Consider the following 18770-nt stretch of genomic DNA (forward strand, 5'->3'; position numbering starts at 1 on the left):
GTTCAGTGATCGAGCACTTACCTAGCATACTCAATGTCCTGGGTTCGATTCTTACAAAGGAAACTCTAGGAAAATATAGGAAAGAACCTTTTAATTCCCCAGTAAATGAGTCCTTGAGCTTTCTCCTTTTTAGACTCATTCTTTCAATTTAGCTTTGAAAATATGTGCAAGGAACCAGGTGCCAAAGTTTTACAAGTCTTGATGCCATATATTTTTCAATGTTGTTCATATATATTTCCTCAATCACCTAAGTTATCTTTGCAGTAGGATCACAGCCAATTCTAGGATAAAGTGAGGTTTGGTTTAACCATGGTTTACCTCAATCTCCCTGTGGGACAATAAACCTGTCCCGTAAGGGTAAGAGGTACTGTGGAAATTTCATCTTCTTTGGGCCAGGGCTTTAACTCAGAGGTTCCACTGCCTGCTTCATGAGCCCAAGGACCCAAGTTCAATCTCCAATACCAAAAAGAAATTTCATCTTCTTTTTTCCCTTGGTAGCTTCATTTTATATTATCATTTCTTATCCATAGTATTAGCCAAGCCAGCATGGAGTTTCTTTCTGCTGCTCCTATTTCCTAATCCTCATTCTCTCATCCATCTGATTCAAAGTAACATCTAAAATAATTATACTACTTTCCAGTTTTTCAAGGTAAAAATATACTGTCATCTTATCCATAATAGAACACTGCATACAAGGGCTGCTGCTACCACATTTTACATTTGGAGAAATTCTGGCTGCCAAGGATGAAATGAAAAACTGCCCAATATTGCTGGGCAAATCAGCATCAAAGCTAGCTTTTGAACCTGATGTTCCCAAGCTCCAAGCATGTGCTTTGACCATAATGGCATCCAATTTCTCATTTCCTTGGGACCAGGATCTCATTCTCCTAGTCACAGAGTATTTCTAGATGGTAATCTTCTCCATCCTCTTAGAACAAAATAGGTAAACATTTTGATAATTTTTTCCTAAAGAATATGGATTTCTTTCTCAAACCTGATTTTTCCTCAGAAAATATGATCACCAAAAGAATTTAGAGAGACAGATTATGTCTGTTAAAGAAATTGACTATGCTAATCAAACTTTTTCAATAAAATTATTTTAGGGAGCTTACTATAATCTTCCAATTATTTTTAGATAATTGCTTTTAAATTAATACTCATCATGAAAATAACTATAGATTAGCGTGTTGGGATAAAAGAGCTTGAACTCTTTTGTTGTATGAGCAAATACCATATTTGAAGAATATCCAGAGTTAATGAGCTTTTTTTTGTTGCTTGTTTCTGTTTCCCAAATTAAGAAATTTTGTCTCCAAAAATCTGGATGCTACTTTGAATTCAGTCTGCATTTCTGTAAATACAGATGTAAAAATGTGAGGAAATTTGTTTTAAGTTTATAAACTGATAGAACACAAATCCTCCAGAAGACCTACATGTTCTATTTTGATAGAGTGGAGGCTGGGATTTGGTATCTGTCCTATCACCTGCCACCTTGGATTCAGACAAAATGGTAGGATTATTATGAATATCAAGAAAAAAAAAACTTTTGCTGTTTTTCTTTAGGAAGAAATCAAGCAGGAACTGAGCAGTGTCTGAGGGAAGGAAAGAGGAAGCAAAATGTCATGTGATCACAGGAAAGGGGCAAGAGACCTGACAGAAAGAAAAGAGGGATGTGAGGGCGATCTGCTGCGGCATCTGTCACTTCACTGATCTGGCCGGGCAGGTGTCCCATTCCTCCCTCACCACCCCATGTGCGTCCCTCCCAAAGCTGCACGCTTGGTCAAGGAGAACTACCGCCCCCCCATGGAGGAGGACCGCTTTCTCGGTCAAGGGTATAGGAGTAGCTGCTCTCCCTTCTAGAACCTCCAAACGAGAGAGAAAAGAGGTTTTTCGGGAGGATTTTAAGAAAGTTTATCATGGAGCTTTTGATATTAAACCTTCTCCTCAATACACGCTGCAAGACTGTCAGTAAATTCTATATTTCTGACTTAACACCTGTGTACAATAACTTATTCATCGAGCATGAGGAGAAGAGAAGGAGCAGCAGAGTCTGGGTGTCCGCATAGCTGCTCAGGGAAGAGTGCAATGCTCACACTTTAAGACCCAGAAATGCTGGGCCAGGAGATCCATTTCAAGCCAATTCATGACTGACCCTGTTTCTGTGACCAAACACATCTCAGAGCACAACTGGAGGTGTCAGCAACAATGTCTTCAAATCTCACTGGTTCCATGGAAAATGTCGAAAATCAAGCAGACTCTCTCTCCTTGTCGTAGTAGTAGAAATGGTGTGTGGGGCAGGGAGGGCTCTCCAGTCATTTGTTCGGCATAGAAGGGATTCCTCGTGGTTAGATTTACTATGATTTACTTTAAAGAGCATCAGAGCGAAGAATGTGATATGTGTGAGTGTTTAGGGGCGATTACTATGTCAAGTATGCTGATCAGAGCTAATACTCCAAAGGCAGTTAGCATCTGAATGACTCTAATGGGAAACTGCCTTCAGGAAAGCACCATTTATAACTCTTGGCAAAATCAGAAAGTTTATGAATTAGAATATAGTATGCCAAAATAACTTTGGAGAAATGCATTATTTTTAAGATATTTCTACTAGCTAGATATACAGGGGATGATTAAAAATATGATGAATGCTTTAACTCTCCAAAAAAACACAAAAACTATTACAGTAAAAGACACATTGCCATTAATCTCACTCAGAACACTTCCTTTTGCTTCCAACACATTTATCATTCTTGCCACTCTCTGAAGAAATTCTGGAAGTGCTTTTTTTCTGAGTGGCTGTTTTGAGTGTGGTCAAAAATACTGTAGAATGCTGCAGCTGAGTGCCATCCACCAGAAAAGCAGGTTCCAGAAAACGTTACAGTCTGTCCTAATCCACCGTCTTCACTGGATAGAACACTGCGAAGTCTGGTTCTTCCCCAGTCAAAATAACCATGAAAGGTAAACATTTTGAATCAATTCAAAACTAGGCAATTATGACACCACAATGAAGACATTCACAGAAAAAGATCGCAAGAACTGTTTCAGAAAGGGGCAACAATGTTGGTAGAAGTGTGGTCTAAGAAGGGGAGTAGTTTGAGGGGAATTAATGACAATGTGTCTTTACACGTAATAATTTTAAAAATTTAATCACCATATTTTTTCAATCATGCTTCATATTGAATGGATACCCTTGCCCTTGCATCAGTAATGTTTAACAATCTAATAATAGCATAACTTCTCCAGGGTGGAACTTTGTCTTAAGACTCTAGACTTCTATGTATGGAATCTTCATCACTCAATTCTAACCAGAACTTCAGTTAATGTTGCCACTAGGAAACTGTCACCTTTTCCTGGAGTAAGTGTCTCAAGAAAGTTACTTACTGGAAAATGTGAAATGAGAGATACCAGAGAGATGTTGAAATTTCAGAATAACTTGTCTAATTTTTTGACAGGAGGAGCTATGTGTTAACAAATGTCTGTGTGTGTGGCAAAATTAGGACATGATTCAGGTTTTCAGGGAAGGGGCTCTTATCCTTCACTCTCCGGGAGACAACAAAGGAGCTGGCTATGTTAATCATCTGGAAGAAGGGGTTCCCAGTAAAAACAACATAAAATACAAAGATGCAGCTTAACTTATTTAAGAAAAAAAAAGAAGAAGAAGAGGGACACTGAAGATAAAAGGTAGGAATGTATTGCAATCCAACCACAGAATTATGAAGAGAGGGGTCAGTTCACCTAGAAGTAGGCTGTGGGACCCTTAATTAGAGTTCCTGCCCTCTACCTGGAGGGCAAAACGAATCACAGCTTTGCTACGTTCCCTTCCACTTATTACCAGTAGAGTATGCCCATAATTGGCCACTCCCCACCCCTGACTTAGCATGAAAGTATCGTTTTCCTTAGGTCTTTGGGTCTTCATTTAAGAGACACCTGAATTACAGAAAGCTTTGGTTAAACCCATTTGATACACGTTTTCCCTTGTTAATCTCCCTTTTGTTATACTGGTGCTAGCCATGATACTTGTGACAGACGAGGGAAAGATAATGCACTTTCTCCCCTTGAGTGCTATGGAAATGGAATTTATTTTTCAGCTGAATCCCACCAGTATCATGGGTTGTGGACAGGAGTAGCTGAAGTGGTCAAACAAGTAACATAAGTAGATGAATCAGCCGTACTATTAAAAAAAATTAGCTCACGCTCAATCGCGAATGGCAACAGTAGACTTGCTGATCAGCAATGGCAATATAATCTCAATTCCCTGAGACGGTAGACTTGTGATTTAAGGATGCAAGACTAATGGGTGGGAATTTGTGAATGAACAGCACGTGCACTCCCTTGTCTGTATCCATGCTGGCGTGGGGGTGATGGGAGAGCCTCCACTCTACCCCAGGGCATGGTTGTACAAAGCTTTGCCCCAGGTACTGCCACACATTTCACTCTCTAGGTCAAGTCTGAAATCGTGTGCTAAACTCAGGATTTCCTGATGGCAGCGGCTTAAAAAGAAAATTCAATGTGGTATAAATATCTTATTTCACTTCTTGAAGGAGGCTCGTGGGCTTCTGTGCAGAGGCTATGATCTATGATCTACATACCGTAACTTTTACATTTGAAATCTCTCTTTACCCTTTATTCCTGGTAGTTTAATTATTTGTCCTTTACAAGTGAAAAAAATGAAGACTTCTAGCAGTCTTCAGGGTTTGATCCCTAACACTGAACAAAAAGACTTCCAGACTGATCACATTTTTTTTCACTCTACAATTCAGTATCTCTTCATTCAGCAAATATTTATTGAGTGCCACTATGTTCTAAATACTTATAACTGGGTGGGGGATTTAGCTCAGTGGTTCGGTGGCCTGCCTTGCAAGCTCAAGGACCCGAGTTCAATCCCCCGGTACCAAACAAAACAAAACAAAACAAAACAAAAACAAAAAAACAACTTATAATTTACAGGGTTTTTTTTTTTAACATCTAGGAACTCCACAAAGCCCTGAGAAGTCAATTAAATTTAAAGAGTAAGTGGAAATCCTAGAAAACAAGATCCTGAAGAGTGAAAAGGTAAGAAGAGAAAGAGTAAATGTAACAGGTTCACGGACTATGTAGTATGACCAAAAGTAATCAGTGTTATTTATAGAAAAGCAGTAGAGCAGGGTGGGAGGGCATGGCGTCCTGCTGATGGACATAAAGAAGATTTCACACGCACCAGCAACTCTCTTCTCCCTAGAAATCCTTTCTGTCCTCTCTACTCCCTTCTACCTCTGTTTGTAGGATACACTCAGGTATCTTTTGTCCTAAAAACAGGCACGCAAACAAAAACATGCTTTATCCCTGCACATTCCCCTGCTACTATGTTTATCCTTTAAGAAAAGAGCTGGTGGCTCCACTCCTCCGCCTCCTCTCCCTCATCCCCTCCTCCAGTGGGATTTGCATCCCAGAGTCTTTAGTCCTCACCCAAATGGTGCACCTTGCGTTTTCCTTCTCCTTCATCGTGCCTTAGTCTTGGCCACTGTTAAACATTCACTCTGCAAGATTCAGTTGTTCTTGGCTTCGGAAAAATACGTTATTTCTGGGGCTTCTTCCCCTGCGTTTAATTATCATTTTCAATTGCCTTCCTGCTGTTTTTTGGGCTTTACCTACTTAGTCCTTAAAGGTAAGTGTTCTCCCCAGGGTTAATTCATTCCTTGTGTGTGTGTGTGTGTGTGTGTGTGTGTGTGTGTGTGTGGGTTGGTTCAGTCTTCAGAAGGTCAATTTTATCTTTATTTTACTTCTTATTTTTTCACTAGTGCATGTGTGCACTACAAAGTGTTACATTCCCTGTGAGGAGTTGGTCTGTGTACATAACCCATCTCAATTCCTTTTTTCACTCCTTTTCTCCCTCCCTCCTCCTCCACTCACCTCTTAATCCCTTTCCTTTTTTGGATACGTATTTGCAGTACATAATGTTTACCCTCCTTGTGTGCAATTGGAACTTGTACATTATATTTCTTAATTATTTTTATTCCACCCCCTCTCATCCCTCCCCCCTCCATCTCTTGGTCCCCTTCCAATTTGAGAAAAATCCATCTCCTACTTCCTATTGTCTAGCTTTTTTTTTTTCTTTATTTTGATTTTTTTGTTACTGGGGATCGGACTCTGGGGCCCTTGTGCTTGTGAGGCAGGTGGCGGCACCACTGAGCTAAATCCCTGACCCTATTTTTCTCTTTATATCACTTATACTTTGGTTTTCTCATATAAGGAAAGCCATCTGATAATAAAGCTTGGATGTCTTACTTCACTTAACATTATGGTCTCCAGGTTCATCCATTTTCCTATAAATGACTCTATGGCAGAGTAGTAGTCCTTTGTGTCTAATCACACATTTTCTTTATACACTCATCTACTGATGGACATACTGGAAGTTTTAGACATTATGATTTGTGCTGCTGCAAGCATGGGTACTCACAAATCACTGCACAACCACTGTGAAAAGCAGTATGGAGATGTCTCAAAAATCTGAAGCTAGAAATTCCGTTTGACCCAGTTATTTCCTTTCTCAGCATCTTCCCCAGAGTTAAAGTCATCATTTATTACTTCTCTGACTCTGGAAAAAAACACCTTTCAGCAATTCAGGCTCCATATAGTCAGCACGTCCCAAACTAAGCGCTCATTTAGCCTGACTGTGGCCGACTCTCCTCAGAGTTTCCCAGGAAGGAGGTAGAACTGCCAGACGACTTCACTTGCCCTAGGCAGCCGGATGTCTATTTTTATTTTCTAAAATTAATGCTAGTATTGTTAAATAATGGCTTATGTTCCCATTCAGCTGTGAAGATTGTGCACAAATAAATGTAGGATTTGTCTTCTAAGATTTTAGTCTGAAACTTTAGATGTCTTGGAAAACCTCCTGGTTATCATGTGTAAAGAGCTGACTTTCAAAACCTGGCAGACCGTCGAAATTTATGCTCAGGGAAATTGAGATTATATTGTCATTGTTGAAAAATTATATCTGGGATGTTTTATTTAGACTAGACTAGCTTCAAATAAGATTTGGCTTAAATATTAAGCATAGTATTTAAGGAAACTGAGCTTATCGAGTCATCAGAGGTTTCACATGATCTGCTTAGAAACTTTCAGCAAGAAGAAAGTCTCATCTGGTTTTCATCTGCTATAAATAGAAAATGTCGCCCAATCTACTACTTATTTAGGGTTGGAAAAACGCTGTTTACCGATGAACTCTTTGTGGCCTTATTGAACTGTACGGCATGGCCTCCCGCTCTCTCTGCTACCCCCTCCTCTCCACCCTGTTTGCCCACCCACGTGAGGTGCAGAGCTCAGGAGAACTGTTCCACAGTAATTTCACATCATATTAGATGGCAAAATAAACTTTGAATTTTGTCCCAAATTTCTACCCAATCAGAATTACATTCTTGTAAAAATTATTTTTAGTTTATTTACTTATGTTTTATTGGTACATGTTTCCAGTACATAACCTTAAGGAGTAAGTAGGTACATATACTTAACATATCTTGATTCTTTTTATTGCCTTTCTGCTCTCCTCCCCACTCTGTTTCTAGATCTCCTTCCTATTTGCCAAAGATCGAGCTCCCTGTTTCCTATTGTCTTTTACTTTAATTTTAAAATTATCTATTCTTTAGGTTTCTCCTCTAAGAAATGTTATATGATATTTAAGATTGTGTATCTGATTTACTTCACTTAACATGGTTTCAAGGTACATTCATATTCCTATAAATAAATCAAATTTGTTCTTCTTTATGGCAGAGTAGTACTCCATGATATATAAATAGCACATTTTCTTTATCCGTTCATCAGTTGATATATATACAGGTTGCTTCAAGGATTTAGCATTTATGACTTGTGCTGCTATAAATGTGGGTTTGCATATATTACCATAGCATGGTGTCTTTAAAAAATAAAAAAAAGAAATACTGATGAGACTGTAGGGAAAAAGACACGCTTCTATGTTGTTGGGAGGGGGAATGAATATTAACTGGTACAACCACTGTGAAAATTGGCATGGAGATTCCTCAGAAAACTAAAACTAGAAATTCTATTTGACACAGCTATTCCTTTTCTAGGTATCTTCCCAAGAGAGTTAATATTTATGCTTATACACAGTATTTTAAAGGATAGATTTGTGAAGTCTACATGGATAAGAATGCCCAAATTATATGTAAAGCACATAGTCTATGGAAAATGAATCCATTTCTTCTGAAAACACTGTGTTTGAAATGATTTGCCTTTGGCTAGACTTCCAGATGAAAACCAAATTAAAATACATAGTTTATGAATAACTGAAGATAGAGAATGAATTATAAACAGGCAAAGATGGAATATATATATTTTGGGAGGGTACCGGGGATCAACTTGGGTCTTTGCGCTTGCGAGGCAGGTGGCAGAACCACTGAGCTAAATCCCTGGCCCAAGATGGAATATATTTAAATAAATATAAATTATTAAAAGGACTGGGAGATAAGTCTAGGTACAGGGTAAAACTTAGAAAAAGTATTTACCTAGAGAGTAAAATTGTTAAATTTAATTTTTCAGAGGTTGGTAATGTTAGTGACAGTTTTATGAGTAACAAAGCACAATGACTAAGGCAGAATACTACAAGGTTTATTTATAATATGATGATGATTGGAATAAAAGAAATTGTCTTATTGCTAACCTATCATGTCACTCTTTGACTATTTTTATAATCTTAAATAATCCTTTTTTCGGCAGTGTAATGGAAATGAGTGTTTAGCTACAGAAACATCTATATCTGCCCATGTTTATTAAAAGGTGAGAAAGCTAAATATGAGAAAAATACACCTCCACAAGCAATTATGATCACTGAAGAAAATATATGAAGTATTTATCTCAAAGTCAACAAGAATGAAAGATTTCTTGGAAAGGGGATTGCTTTTGCTGCTTGCCAACATGCATGTCTAGCAAACCATGTTCATGTTTGCAGCAATCTGAACTGCCGAGTAAGCAGTGGTAGTTGGAATAGTTGATACCTCAAGTAAGAATGAATCTTCGGTTTTCACCGTCCTTTCCAGCTGCTGCTGCATGGGGTGGTCTATCAGGACTTTGCTTTCTACCTATCTACAACTTCAAACCAGAATTTACTACTGATCCTACATTGGACAGCAGTATTTAGCTGTCTTGGGTTGAGAGAACCCAAACAGCTGGGATCTATTTTAGAATTGTGTGGCTCCAGCTGGACATACCTTTGAAAGAATTCTTTTTCAGAACTGGGTTTTCACTTTAATCACAGCACTTGGTTTACAAAATCTAGACATAAATGGTTCCCCTGCACAGGGCCAGTTCGACCTGGTTGTCTAGATAAAGGAAAGCCATCTGCTTTTTCATTCTTCTGTAGCACTTGAGATTGTCTCACTCTATTAAAAAGGCCTAGAGGTCTTGTTCCCATTGAGATTTTAAGACAGGACAAATGAAATTAACTAAGAAATGCTGCATGTGTGCTGCCAAGGAATGATTGTGATTCATTTAGGCCGAGCATGTTTATAGCACGCTTGCTACTCATAAACCTAATTGGCAAATTTGTTTGTCTTTGTCTTGACTACATTAAACCAGACACACAGGTCTAAAGAAAGAATGCATTACTAAGAAGCAGAGAAAAATAAACGGTGAAAACCAAAAACCAAAAACCAAAAACGATTAGAAACCAGTGCAGCTTTCAGGGGCAAAAATAAATCAAATGATAAGAAAACTGTCAAATTCCCAATTGCCCTTACCTAACTGCCGATCTGCCTTTTCATGAAAGTCACAGATGGATATTCTGTGGCAGGACATTCACTGTGTCTCTGTTACCCTGATGACATCAACATTCGCCCTCTGATACTCATCACAAGGTATTATTTAACTTATTGAAATGTAATGGTGGGCAAGATTTCCCCAGCAAGGGTCCCAAGAATGTGTTCTAAGTTTTTAATTTTAGGAGCTTAATGCATGAGGTCCAGAAGCCTGTAAGTAGGAAATAGGAAGCTGTAATGAAATTTGCTTTCCCTTTTACTGGTTATTCTGGCAAAGAACAGGTTCAAGGCAACTGCCCAGGAGACACACTTGTGAAGATCTAGGTCTACTGTGCAATGTCTTGTCAGCAGTTAAGGAACGCACATGCCGATTTTTTAATTTTTACAATAAAAAGGGGAAAATCCTCCCAAAGTTAAAAAAAAATGTGTGTACTGAGAGCTGCTAAAGAGAATTTCATTATTAAAAAGAAACCAAAAAGAGATCACTGTGCCCCCTGAGGACAGTGATAGCATTTGGATCAGATCCTTTCACAGCACCATTCTCAGAGCCGGAGGATTTCATTGCTCAGTCTCTGGCCCGTCACTAGGTCCTGTCATGATCATTAAATGCCTATTTTCCTTTCTGTAGCTCATGTGTACAAAGCTTCCTAAAAGATTTGTAATTATGAGGAACAAGGAAAAATACCATTGTAAGCAGTGGGCTTGTGACCAAAGGTTGAGTCACAATGGATAAACCCACTTCTCAAATTTTTCCACTGTCACTGCTGGGCTAACCAGTTGGGAGCCAGTTGCAACCAAAACAGATGTGTACCCTGCTTCACAGAGATCATGGGCATGCAGAGTCCCTTCCTCAACGCAACAGATATTTTCGAGGACCACCTATGTCCTAGGCATTCTTCTGTTTACTGGAATGTAAACCAAGAACACAAAAATCTCTGATCTTATAGAGTTTTGTTTTTAGTGGAAAATTCTAGACAGTGAATATCAGACACGCTAAATAAGCAAACGGTAAAATATACTGGAAAGAAGAAAGTATTACAAGGAAAATACAGAGCAAGGGAAGCAGGCTTGGTGGTGTAGTTTCTTCAAAGGGTCACACATTTGAGAAAAGGCTCAAAAGAGATGGGCCAGCTGGCCATGCAGATGTGGTGAAAGAAAGAGCAGGTCAGGGCGAACAGAAAGTGTAAAGGCCCCAAAGCAAGGGGCCAACTGGGATTTTAAGGGGCAACAACCATGAGCAGAGCGAGCTAAGGGCAGAGTAGTGAGTGACTCACTCCACGAGGTTACGGATCCAAATGCTGGGCCTCGTGTGCCGCACAGGGGTGTGCGCTACAGCCCACGAGAAGGTAATCTCAACAATCGGGCAAAATATCCACAGCTCAAACATGAGAGATAACAGGGGTTGTGGGAAGTAAATAGACATCTTGGGAGAGTAAATCCAACAGGACACCCTGTGAGGTGGGGTGTGGAAGGTGAGAATGAAACAGGAATCTAAGGAAGTCAGGTGTGGTGGTGCACGCTGTAACATCCGGCCAATTAGCGTCTGTTTTTGAAGTAGCCCAGATTGCCCTTACACTGGCAATCCTCCTGCGTCAGCCTCTCTGTGAGCCTCTGTGTGCTGGGATTACAGCATGCACCACCACAGCTGGCTTCCTTAGATTCCTTTTTTCAGGCCAATCGTAACTCAAAGGGTACAATGTATGGCTCAACAGACATGCAGCGGGAAAAGCACATCCACATGAACTTCCAGAAAGTTAACAACTCTCTCTTTCAACCCCTTTCCTCCAGCTGCTACAGGAACCCAAATTTAATATTCTTCCTTACAATGCTATTAGGAAAATCAGTCAACTAAAACAAAATAAAAATAAATCTGGTGAGTTTCGCTTTTGCAAAAAAAAAAAAAAACAGAAAAACAAAGAAGACTAAAGGTTTTCCCTATGCAACTGGAAAGATAAAAATGTATTTCAGTGAGAAGAATGAAATTTCAGGAGAATCACAGTTTTAGCTAGGTTTTTTTTTTTTCCTTTCATAGTGCAGATGGCAGAGGGCAGGAGAAGGTCAGGGTATCTGTTAGTGAGTGTTACATTTAAGATATCTGCTAGATATGTAAGTGAATAGCTCTTAGAAATCCAAGGTTGCCTATTGTGAATGTAGATACATTTGAGAATCATCTGCACAGAGAGGCTGAGCTCACTAAGGGTTGAAAGTGGGACCAAAAGACAGTTTACAAAGTGGGTGAAAGTGGACTGGGCTGATGACGGAGACTAATCCCTGGGTCACAGCAATACGAGCAGGTCTGAGACAGAAGGATGAATAGAAAACTATCAAAAAATAATCCATTTAACCCAGCTATTCCTCTTCTAGGTATTTTCCCCAAAGAGGTAAAGACATCATATTACAGTGATACATGAAAACTCATGTTTATAGCAGCACAGCTCATAATAGCTAAATATTGGAAGCAAACTATATGTCCATCAACAGGTGAATGGATAAAGAACATGTGGTGTTTATACACAGTGGAGTACTACTCTGCCATAAAGAAGGATACACTTGAGGCACTTGTTGGTTTTTTTTCCTCATTGAGTTTATTGGTACATTTTAGGGATACAGTACAGTCACATTCATCATTGGGATCTTGTACCTTCCCATGACAGGTCTTGGTTCTCATTTTTTCCCCTTGTCCCTGCCTTGCCTTCACCCCTCCTCCCCTCCCCATTTACAGACCACTTGAGGCATTTGTAAAAAAAAAAAAAAAAAAATGGATGCATCTTGTGACCATAATGTTAAGTGAAATAAATGAGATGCGTGATCTTAAAAGTCATATGTTTTCCCTTGTATAAGAATTAGAGGGAGAAAGGCATTCTTTATACAATTATTTTATCACTGTAACTTTCCAATTTGCATGATGACTACAATTTTTGACAATAAAAATAAATGAAAAACTTACCATTTTATTACCCCACCTATCAAAAATTGTAGCCAGTCACAATGCTTTACATAGATACAGTGTTAATGAGTTTATGTTTGTATGATATCATGAATCTGTGTATACATCCCTTGATATAGTATAAATACAGAGAGTCTTATTGTTTTATCCTTCAGTCCCTATTTCCATTTAAGTCTCTCATACTCTACCTATTCTTAATATTGTATTTTATTCCATTTCCTCTAGAAAATTAATATCATAGAACAGATAAGGTAAACATAATTATGAATATAGTTTTTCTCACTTCATGTTGTGTGGTGTTTCTCTTTCCTATTCTGTGTTTAAGACAGATTCATAAATATAAAATCTGGTAATAAGAAAGAGGTTGTGCATTTTTCCATTTCTTACAAAAATGGTCTCTATTTATTCATATGCCAATCACAGTGTATCAGTGTTTCATTTTCCTCAATTTCACAAAACATGACTAGGATCTTTTTAAAGAAAAACTCTAAATTGGTAGACTGCTTTATTTTCTGTCCAATTATGAATATTTAGCTTTTATTGTTTGGAGCCACTAATTAAAAAGAATTTAATTGAGTTTATTGGTACATTTTAGGTATACAGTACAGTTGCATTCATTATTGGGATCTTGTACCTTTACATGACAGATCTTAATGAGATCCAAGTCCTGTCATGTAAAAAAAAAAAAAAAATGGAATCACTAATTTTTTAAAAAAGTGCCTATTCACACATTTTCATCTTTCTTTAAAATCAGTGTTATTTTTCCTTGACTTAAGGGAGCTCTAGATATGTTAATGACAACATCCTGTTCACTTGTCACTTACTTATCAGATCTTTTGGAAATGGAGAGGAGGCCTATAAAGGGAAAAAGAGGGGCAAAAAGAGAAGGAAAGGGACATAAAAAGAAATTGAGATGTGTTACGCACACGTATCAACTCCCCATGACAGATATGATCATGGTGTACTGGAGACATGCACTCATGCAAATTAAAATTTTTAAAAATTCTATAGCATTCTGAGTCGCCCTCCTTCATGGTTTCTTACTTCTGTCTTTGTGAGCGCTTACAACACTTTTTATTTATGTTTTACATATATTTTCTAAATATATTTATTTGTCCAGACTTATAGGTATCCACATTGTCTTCTAGGTTATTTTATGGTATCATTTAGAAATTTTAATCTATGACCCATCTAGAGTTCCCTTCTCTAAGTATTTAGCAGTACATTTTCATTTGACCAAAAACCTAACAGATACTGGAGGACAAAGTGGAACAAACGTGTGTTATATGATCAGCTTCTTCCTCTGTCTCTAAAATTTCCCCCGTGGCATGTTGCAGGATCATGTATTCGCTGGATATAAACTACAAATATTTGAACTCGAACAAATATAAGTGGGGTCGATTCTGTCCGCAGTCAGAGCAGACAGTTGCCTTAGGCAGGAATAACATTACACACAGCCAATTCTTCAGGGGATTGTTTTTAGTGTGAGAAGCTAGATTCGATGGAAGACAAGGCATTTCTCATTTTGTCAAAGGTGAATTAAAGCCGAACTTAATGATCTTATAAAATGATCTTAGAGACCATCTTTGGCCCATACATACTGATAGTCCAATAGCAGTAAAGAGGGGAAGGCTGCATAAAATACTGGTGAATATTTTAGAGAAAAATATTAGTAACTACCCATGAATCTTCAAAACCTTTTACTATTTTGAACAGCACTATGTGTACACGTTTATGTGTGTGGAAATGGATGTGTATGATAGCTTGAAAAATAAAATACGTAGTGAAAAATTAATTTTCCTTTTAATTATTGAACTGTGATGTTTGTAAGATGCACACCAAAACCTCTATACGATTGAAAGTATGAAAACTCTAATCCCTTTTTTTCTAATTTGACTTTTTCTAGACTTGAGCAACATGCAGGATTAGTGAGATCCTCGTGTCACAAATCCCTCAAAGCTTCTTGACTGTTGAAGCCAACTAAGTCCCTTCGAAAACCTACTGCGCTCCGTTCCTGTCCCACGGCCTCCTCTGGCCCTCCCTAGTTCACACATCAGTGCATCCCAGTTGGGATGTATTGACTCTGTGCCAATAGGTGCTGTGGTCTCCCACTGGGTGTCACCAGACTCCAAGGTGCTGAGTTTCTCATTGGTGCCTCGTATGCTCTGTAATGCAGTCCTGTCACCAAGGTACGGGTGTTCTGGGACAACACAAGACGGGAGGCCCTATCCCTCTTCATGTACAGATGATTTCTGAGGTTCCCCTATAACATTGCTGAGGACTTCAAGGCCTGACAATACATGTATTAAAACTGCTCTTCCCAGCCTGAAATTTTTATTTCTTTTACCAGAATATCAGCACATACTCAGGACCTATTGAATCCATGTTCTTCTGAGCCAGTAAAAGCAATGCAGTAACTAAATGTGTGTATCAGGATGAATTCTGTGCTCACAACCATGCCTCCCTTACAACTAAGGCTCTCTTACCAGGGCAGGCTGAAATTCAGCAAGACTAGGACCTTCATTCCTCAGGATAACATTATAACTGTGATTCATGCCAAATAAATGCAATGTGCATTATATTCTGTCAGAAATATTCTGAAACATACTTGAACACTTAAGTCCTGTCACTTTACAGACAAATGATCTTCAATTTCACCTGCATGCATTTATCCATTACTTTATGAGTATGTTTCTATTCTTTGCATGCTGAAGTGAGAATACCTGACTATATCATAAGATTCTTAAACAACATCATTGTGTGTCATTATGGGAAACAGAGTGCTACATAAAGGATAATAATAATTCTGTTCAAATCTCAATCTGCTGCATCTGCTTTGTCAGAGTAATTGCTTTCTCTTTATTTCTTTAAGCCATTGGTAGAAAAAAAGAGGGGTTTTTTAAAGACTTTAAGCACATATATATGTTTGTATACAGTGAGAACTTGTTGGGAACAGGATTTTCCAATTTTCTGTACATGCAAGTTCTCTCCCTGACATTTATGACTTAATATGTGAGCATAAAATTTGGTAATAAGCACATAAGAAAGTTTGTCACCATAGTAAAATGGGCATTACCTCACATGGGTGCTAGGTGCTTGTGAAGAGTGGTCTGAGTGTTTCTGACCACATACAAGACACAGTTAGTGTAAGTCCTGCTAAGTGCAAGAGTTTTTATTGATGACCAAATTTTGAAAATGTACCTATGGCACGCAGAAGTAAGTAAAGCTCACCTGTATTTTAACTCTGGTAGTTGTATCTCAGAATTAGTGGACTCTCCTTCATTTAACTGAGTGACCACTATCATCTGATACAATGTCCTTTACAGTTCAGCACAGACTAGGGGCAGCATATGTATTAATTATTCTAGTAAGAGAAATATAAGGACAGAAAGAGTTTCTATCACAGTGTTCTGTCACTTCCTGTCCAGATGCTTCATATAACTTGTGCACCATAATGGAATGTATCCCGTTTTGGAAGAATGAAAAGGGGTTAAGGCTCTTTATCCTTATTCACCTAGAAACTAAGACATAAACAAAACTCATATAATACTGACAGCTACAATCCATTGAGCACTCACTATTAAAAGTCTCACTTTCCTCTGCATTTTTATAAATTTGGGCAGTAGGTGGCACTGCACTCAGGAAGACTACTACACTTGCTGCTCTGTTTGGAACAATGTTACAAACCAAATTCTGCACTCAAACCACACTTCCTTGCTGAAAGCCCACAGAATCTAGAATATAATTTAAATGAAGCAAACCATCAAATAAAGCAACATTGCAATAGGAATTTTACAGAATTTGTGCCAATGTGATCCTAAAATTGTATGTAATAATGTTTAGACAGAGACTGTGCTGAAAACTTTTACAAGATCCTTATTTAGTTGTTTATAAAAATTTTATGGATAAGTATAACTTCAATTTATATATATGAAATATCTTTTTTTCCCTTCAAACCTTTTTTCTTCAATGGAGTCATTCATATGCAGAGCCAATAAATAAGGCTATTTATAGATTACATTCCATATTTTTCATTGAAATCACAAAAGATCTAGTTGAAAGCACAAAAGTCTAAATTAAAAGAAAAATAGCAGTACTTCTGTGTTTACGTGTTTGTGCACGTGTGGATGCTCACTGTGATTTACTATGTATTGTTCTATTTTTCTTCTGTGTGAATATTAAAGAGGGCCAGACCAGGAAAGGAATAAGTGAGAATACAACAGATGAACCATGCTAAGGTACACTGTAAGGGATCAAGTGAATAGAATGAGTGAACTGCTCTCAAGTAGACTGTGTAGGACGAGTCTAGTGGCTTCTTAAATGTGACAACAAAGGAGGAGATCTGAGTGATACTGAGGTTTAGAATCTTTAGAGATGGGAGACAGTGGTGCTATTTCTAAGAGCTGGAGAAGCCAGTGGGTCCTGTTTGAGAAAGAAAACGCAGGAAGTTGTAGGTGGATTGAGTTTGAGACACAGCAGGCCATTGGGAGGGGCTAGTGAGCAGACATTTGCAACGCAGCATCTGTAACCAAAGGAGAATTATTTGAAAGTATAGATAACATTTTAGAAATCACTTTAGCTAAAACATAAGTGACAGTCCTTTTCTAATATTTATGTAGAGTAATTCATTTAATCTTCGAAACAACCCTATGTGGCCTGTAGTAGGTTTAATAATGTTCTCCAAAAAAACAATGTCTACCTGCAACATAGACTGACCTTTTGGAAAAAGAGTCCTTGCAGATGTAGTCAGGATGGAATCATACTAGATCTGTAATCTAATATGCCAAATCGAGTGATTGGTGTCCCTTACAGGATGAGAAGGGGTGATCCAGAGAAACCACCGGAAGCTGGGAGATACAGGACTCTTCCTGGGGGGATTGAGACCCAGTTGACATCTTGCTTTCAGGTATCATTAACTCTGCAATTGCAATTGTGGCTAGTACATTTCCTTTCTTTGAAGCCACCAAGTTTGTGGTAATTTGTTGAAGCAAACCCTAAGAAACTCCTACAAGGTATTCTTTTTTTATGACTACATTCTGCTAGTGAAGAAAAGGAAGCACAGATAAGATATCCAATAAACTGTCTCAAGGTCCGGTGGCAACAAGGAACTGGATTTCAAACCCAGACTTTCTGGCTTTGGAGTTTTGTGGGTAGCCGATAGCTACACTGCCTCTATTATTATTTTTATTACCTGATAATAAAGAGAGGCCCAACCTATGTGTAGGGAAACAGTGATGGAACAGCATCACCTGAAGGCAAACTAGCTCTGATTATACACAAGACCAGGTTCAAACCACTTTTTCCTATCTATTTAATTATAAAACCATGATATGCTCTCTTGTCAAAACCTAACATAACAAATAAACATGCTTTCTATCTAAATGGCAATCAAGAGCTAACAAAGACATGAATTTAGTGGTCATGATCTATGATGATGTCTATATTGATTATCTACATCCTCTTCATCAGAATCTACTGTTTACCTACCTTATTTTATAGCATGATTTAATGGTTTCTGTGATCTACAATTCTATAAGGTCAACTATATTTCTGATTTTTGTCTCCCTATCAAAAAATAAATAGAATTTGATTGTAGATGATGTAACTATAGTAAAAGTACACCTTGAGACTGTAATGTTAAGGGAAATAAATCAGACAGGCAAGCTTAAGTATCACATGGCTTCTCATTTATATGAGAAACACAAATTATAAACAAAAAGCAAATTAAAAGATAGATCATAAGAAGCAAGGAGATAGTTCTTTCACAAATAGGAAGGGGACTAAGAAATGAAAAGAAAGGAGAGGGAGAAGGAAAGGCATGAACAAAGGAATCACTATACGTGTTGTGTACACATACCAACTCCACACAAAGAATGTAAATGCTGTGTACTGCAAACATGTATTAATAAAAATAAAAACTATATTATACGATGACCATGTGTTATGTGGCCAGACATGCTTCCAGAATGTTGGGAGGGGGATTATTTCTCTTTGACATTCTGAATCATTTGTTGCGTTGGAGGAGGACACAGATTTCTCAGGAACACTGTGACTGCAGTTCAGATGTGCCTCTGCCAGGC

The 18770-nt window shown here is 38.1% G+C and overlaps 1 protein-coding gene and 1 long non-coding RNA gene across 3 annotated transcripts in view; one reads left to right on the forward strand and one right to left on the reverse strand.

The window, feature by feature from the left end:
- Positions 1-18770, reverse strand: part of Ppp1r1c (protein phosphatase 1 regulatory inhibitor subunit 1C) — a 126944-nt gene that overhangs the window by 25983 nt on the left and 82191 nt on the right. The window contains exon 5 of one of the 2 annotated variants that reach the window (XM_033756381.1): positions 13405-17212. The exons of the other annotated variant lie outside the window; for it this stretch is intronic. Within the exon in view, the coding sequence (XP_033612272.1) occupies positions 17184-17212 (29 nt within the window). The 3' untranslated portion in view covers positions 13405-17183. Of the gene's footprint in view, positions 1-13404; positions 17213-18770 lie in introns of those variants that run through there. 2 annotated transcript variants of the gene reach the window in all.
- Positions 3526-14696, forward strand: LOC104870977. The gene is made up of 3 exons (XR_004514427.1): positions 3526-3675; positions 4964-5046; positions 14597-14696. It is a non-coding gene; the product is annotated as an uncharacterized LOC104870977 (long non-coding RNA).

Source organism: Fukomys damarensis, unplaced genomic scaffold, assembly GCF_012274545.1.
Source record: "Fukomys damarensis isolate Sample0158 unplaced genomic scaffold, DMR_v1.0_HiC HiC_scaffold_26, whole genome shotgun sequence".
Taxonomy (NCBI): Eukaryota; Metazoa; Chordata; class Mammalia; order Rodentia; family Bathyergidae; genus Fukomys; species Fukomys damarensis.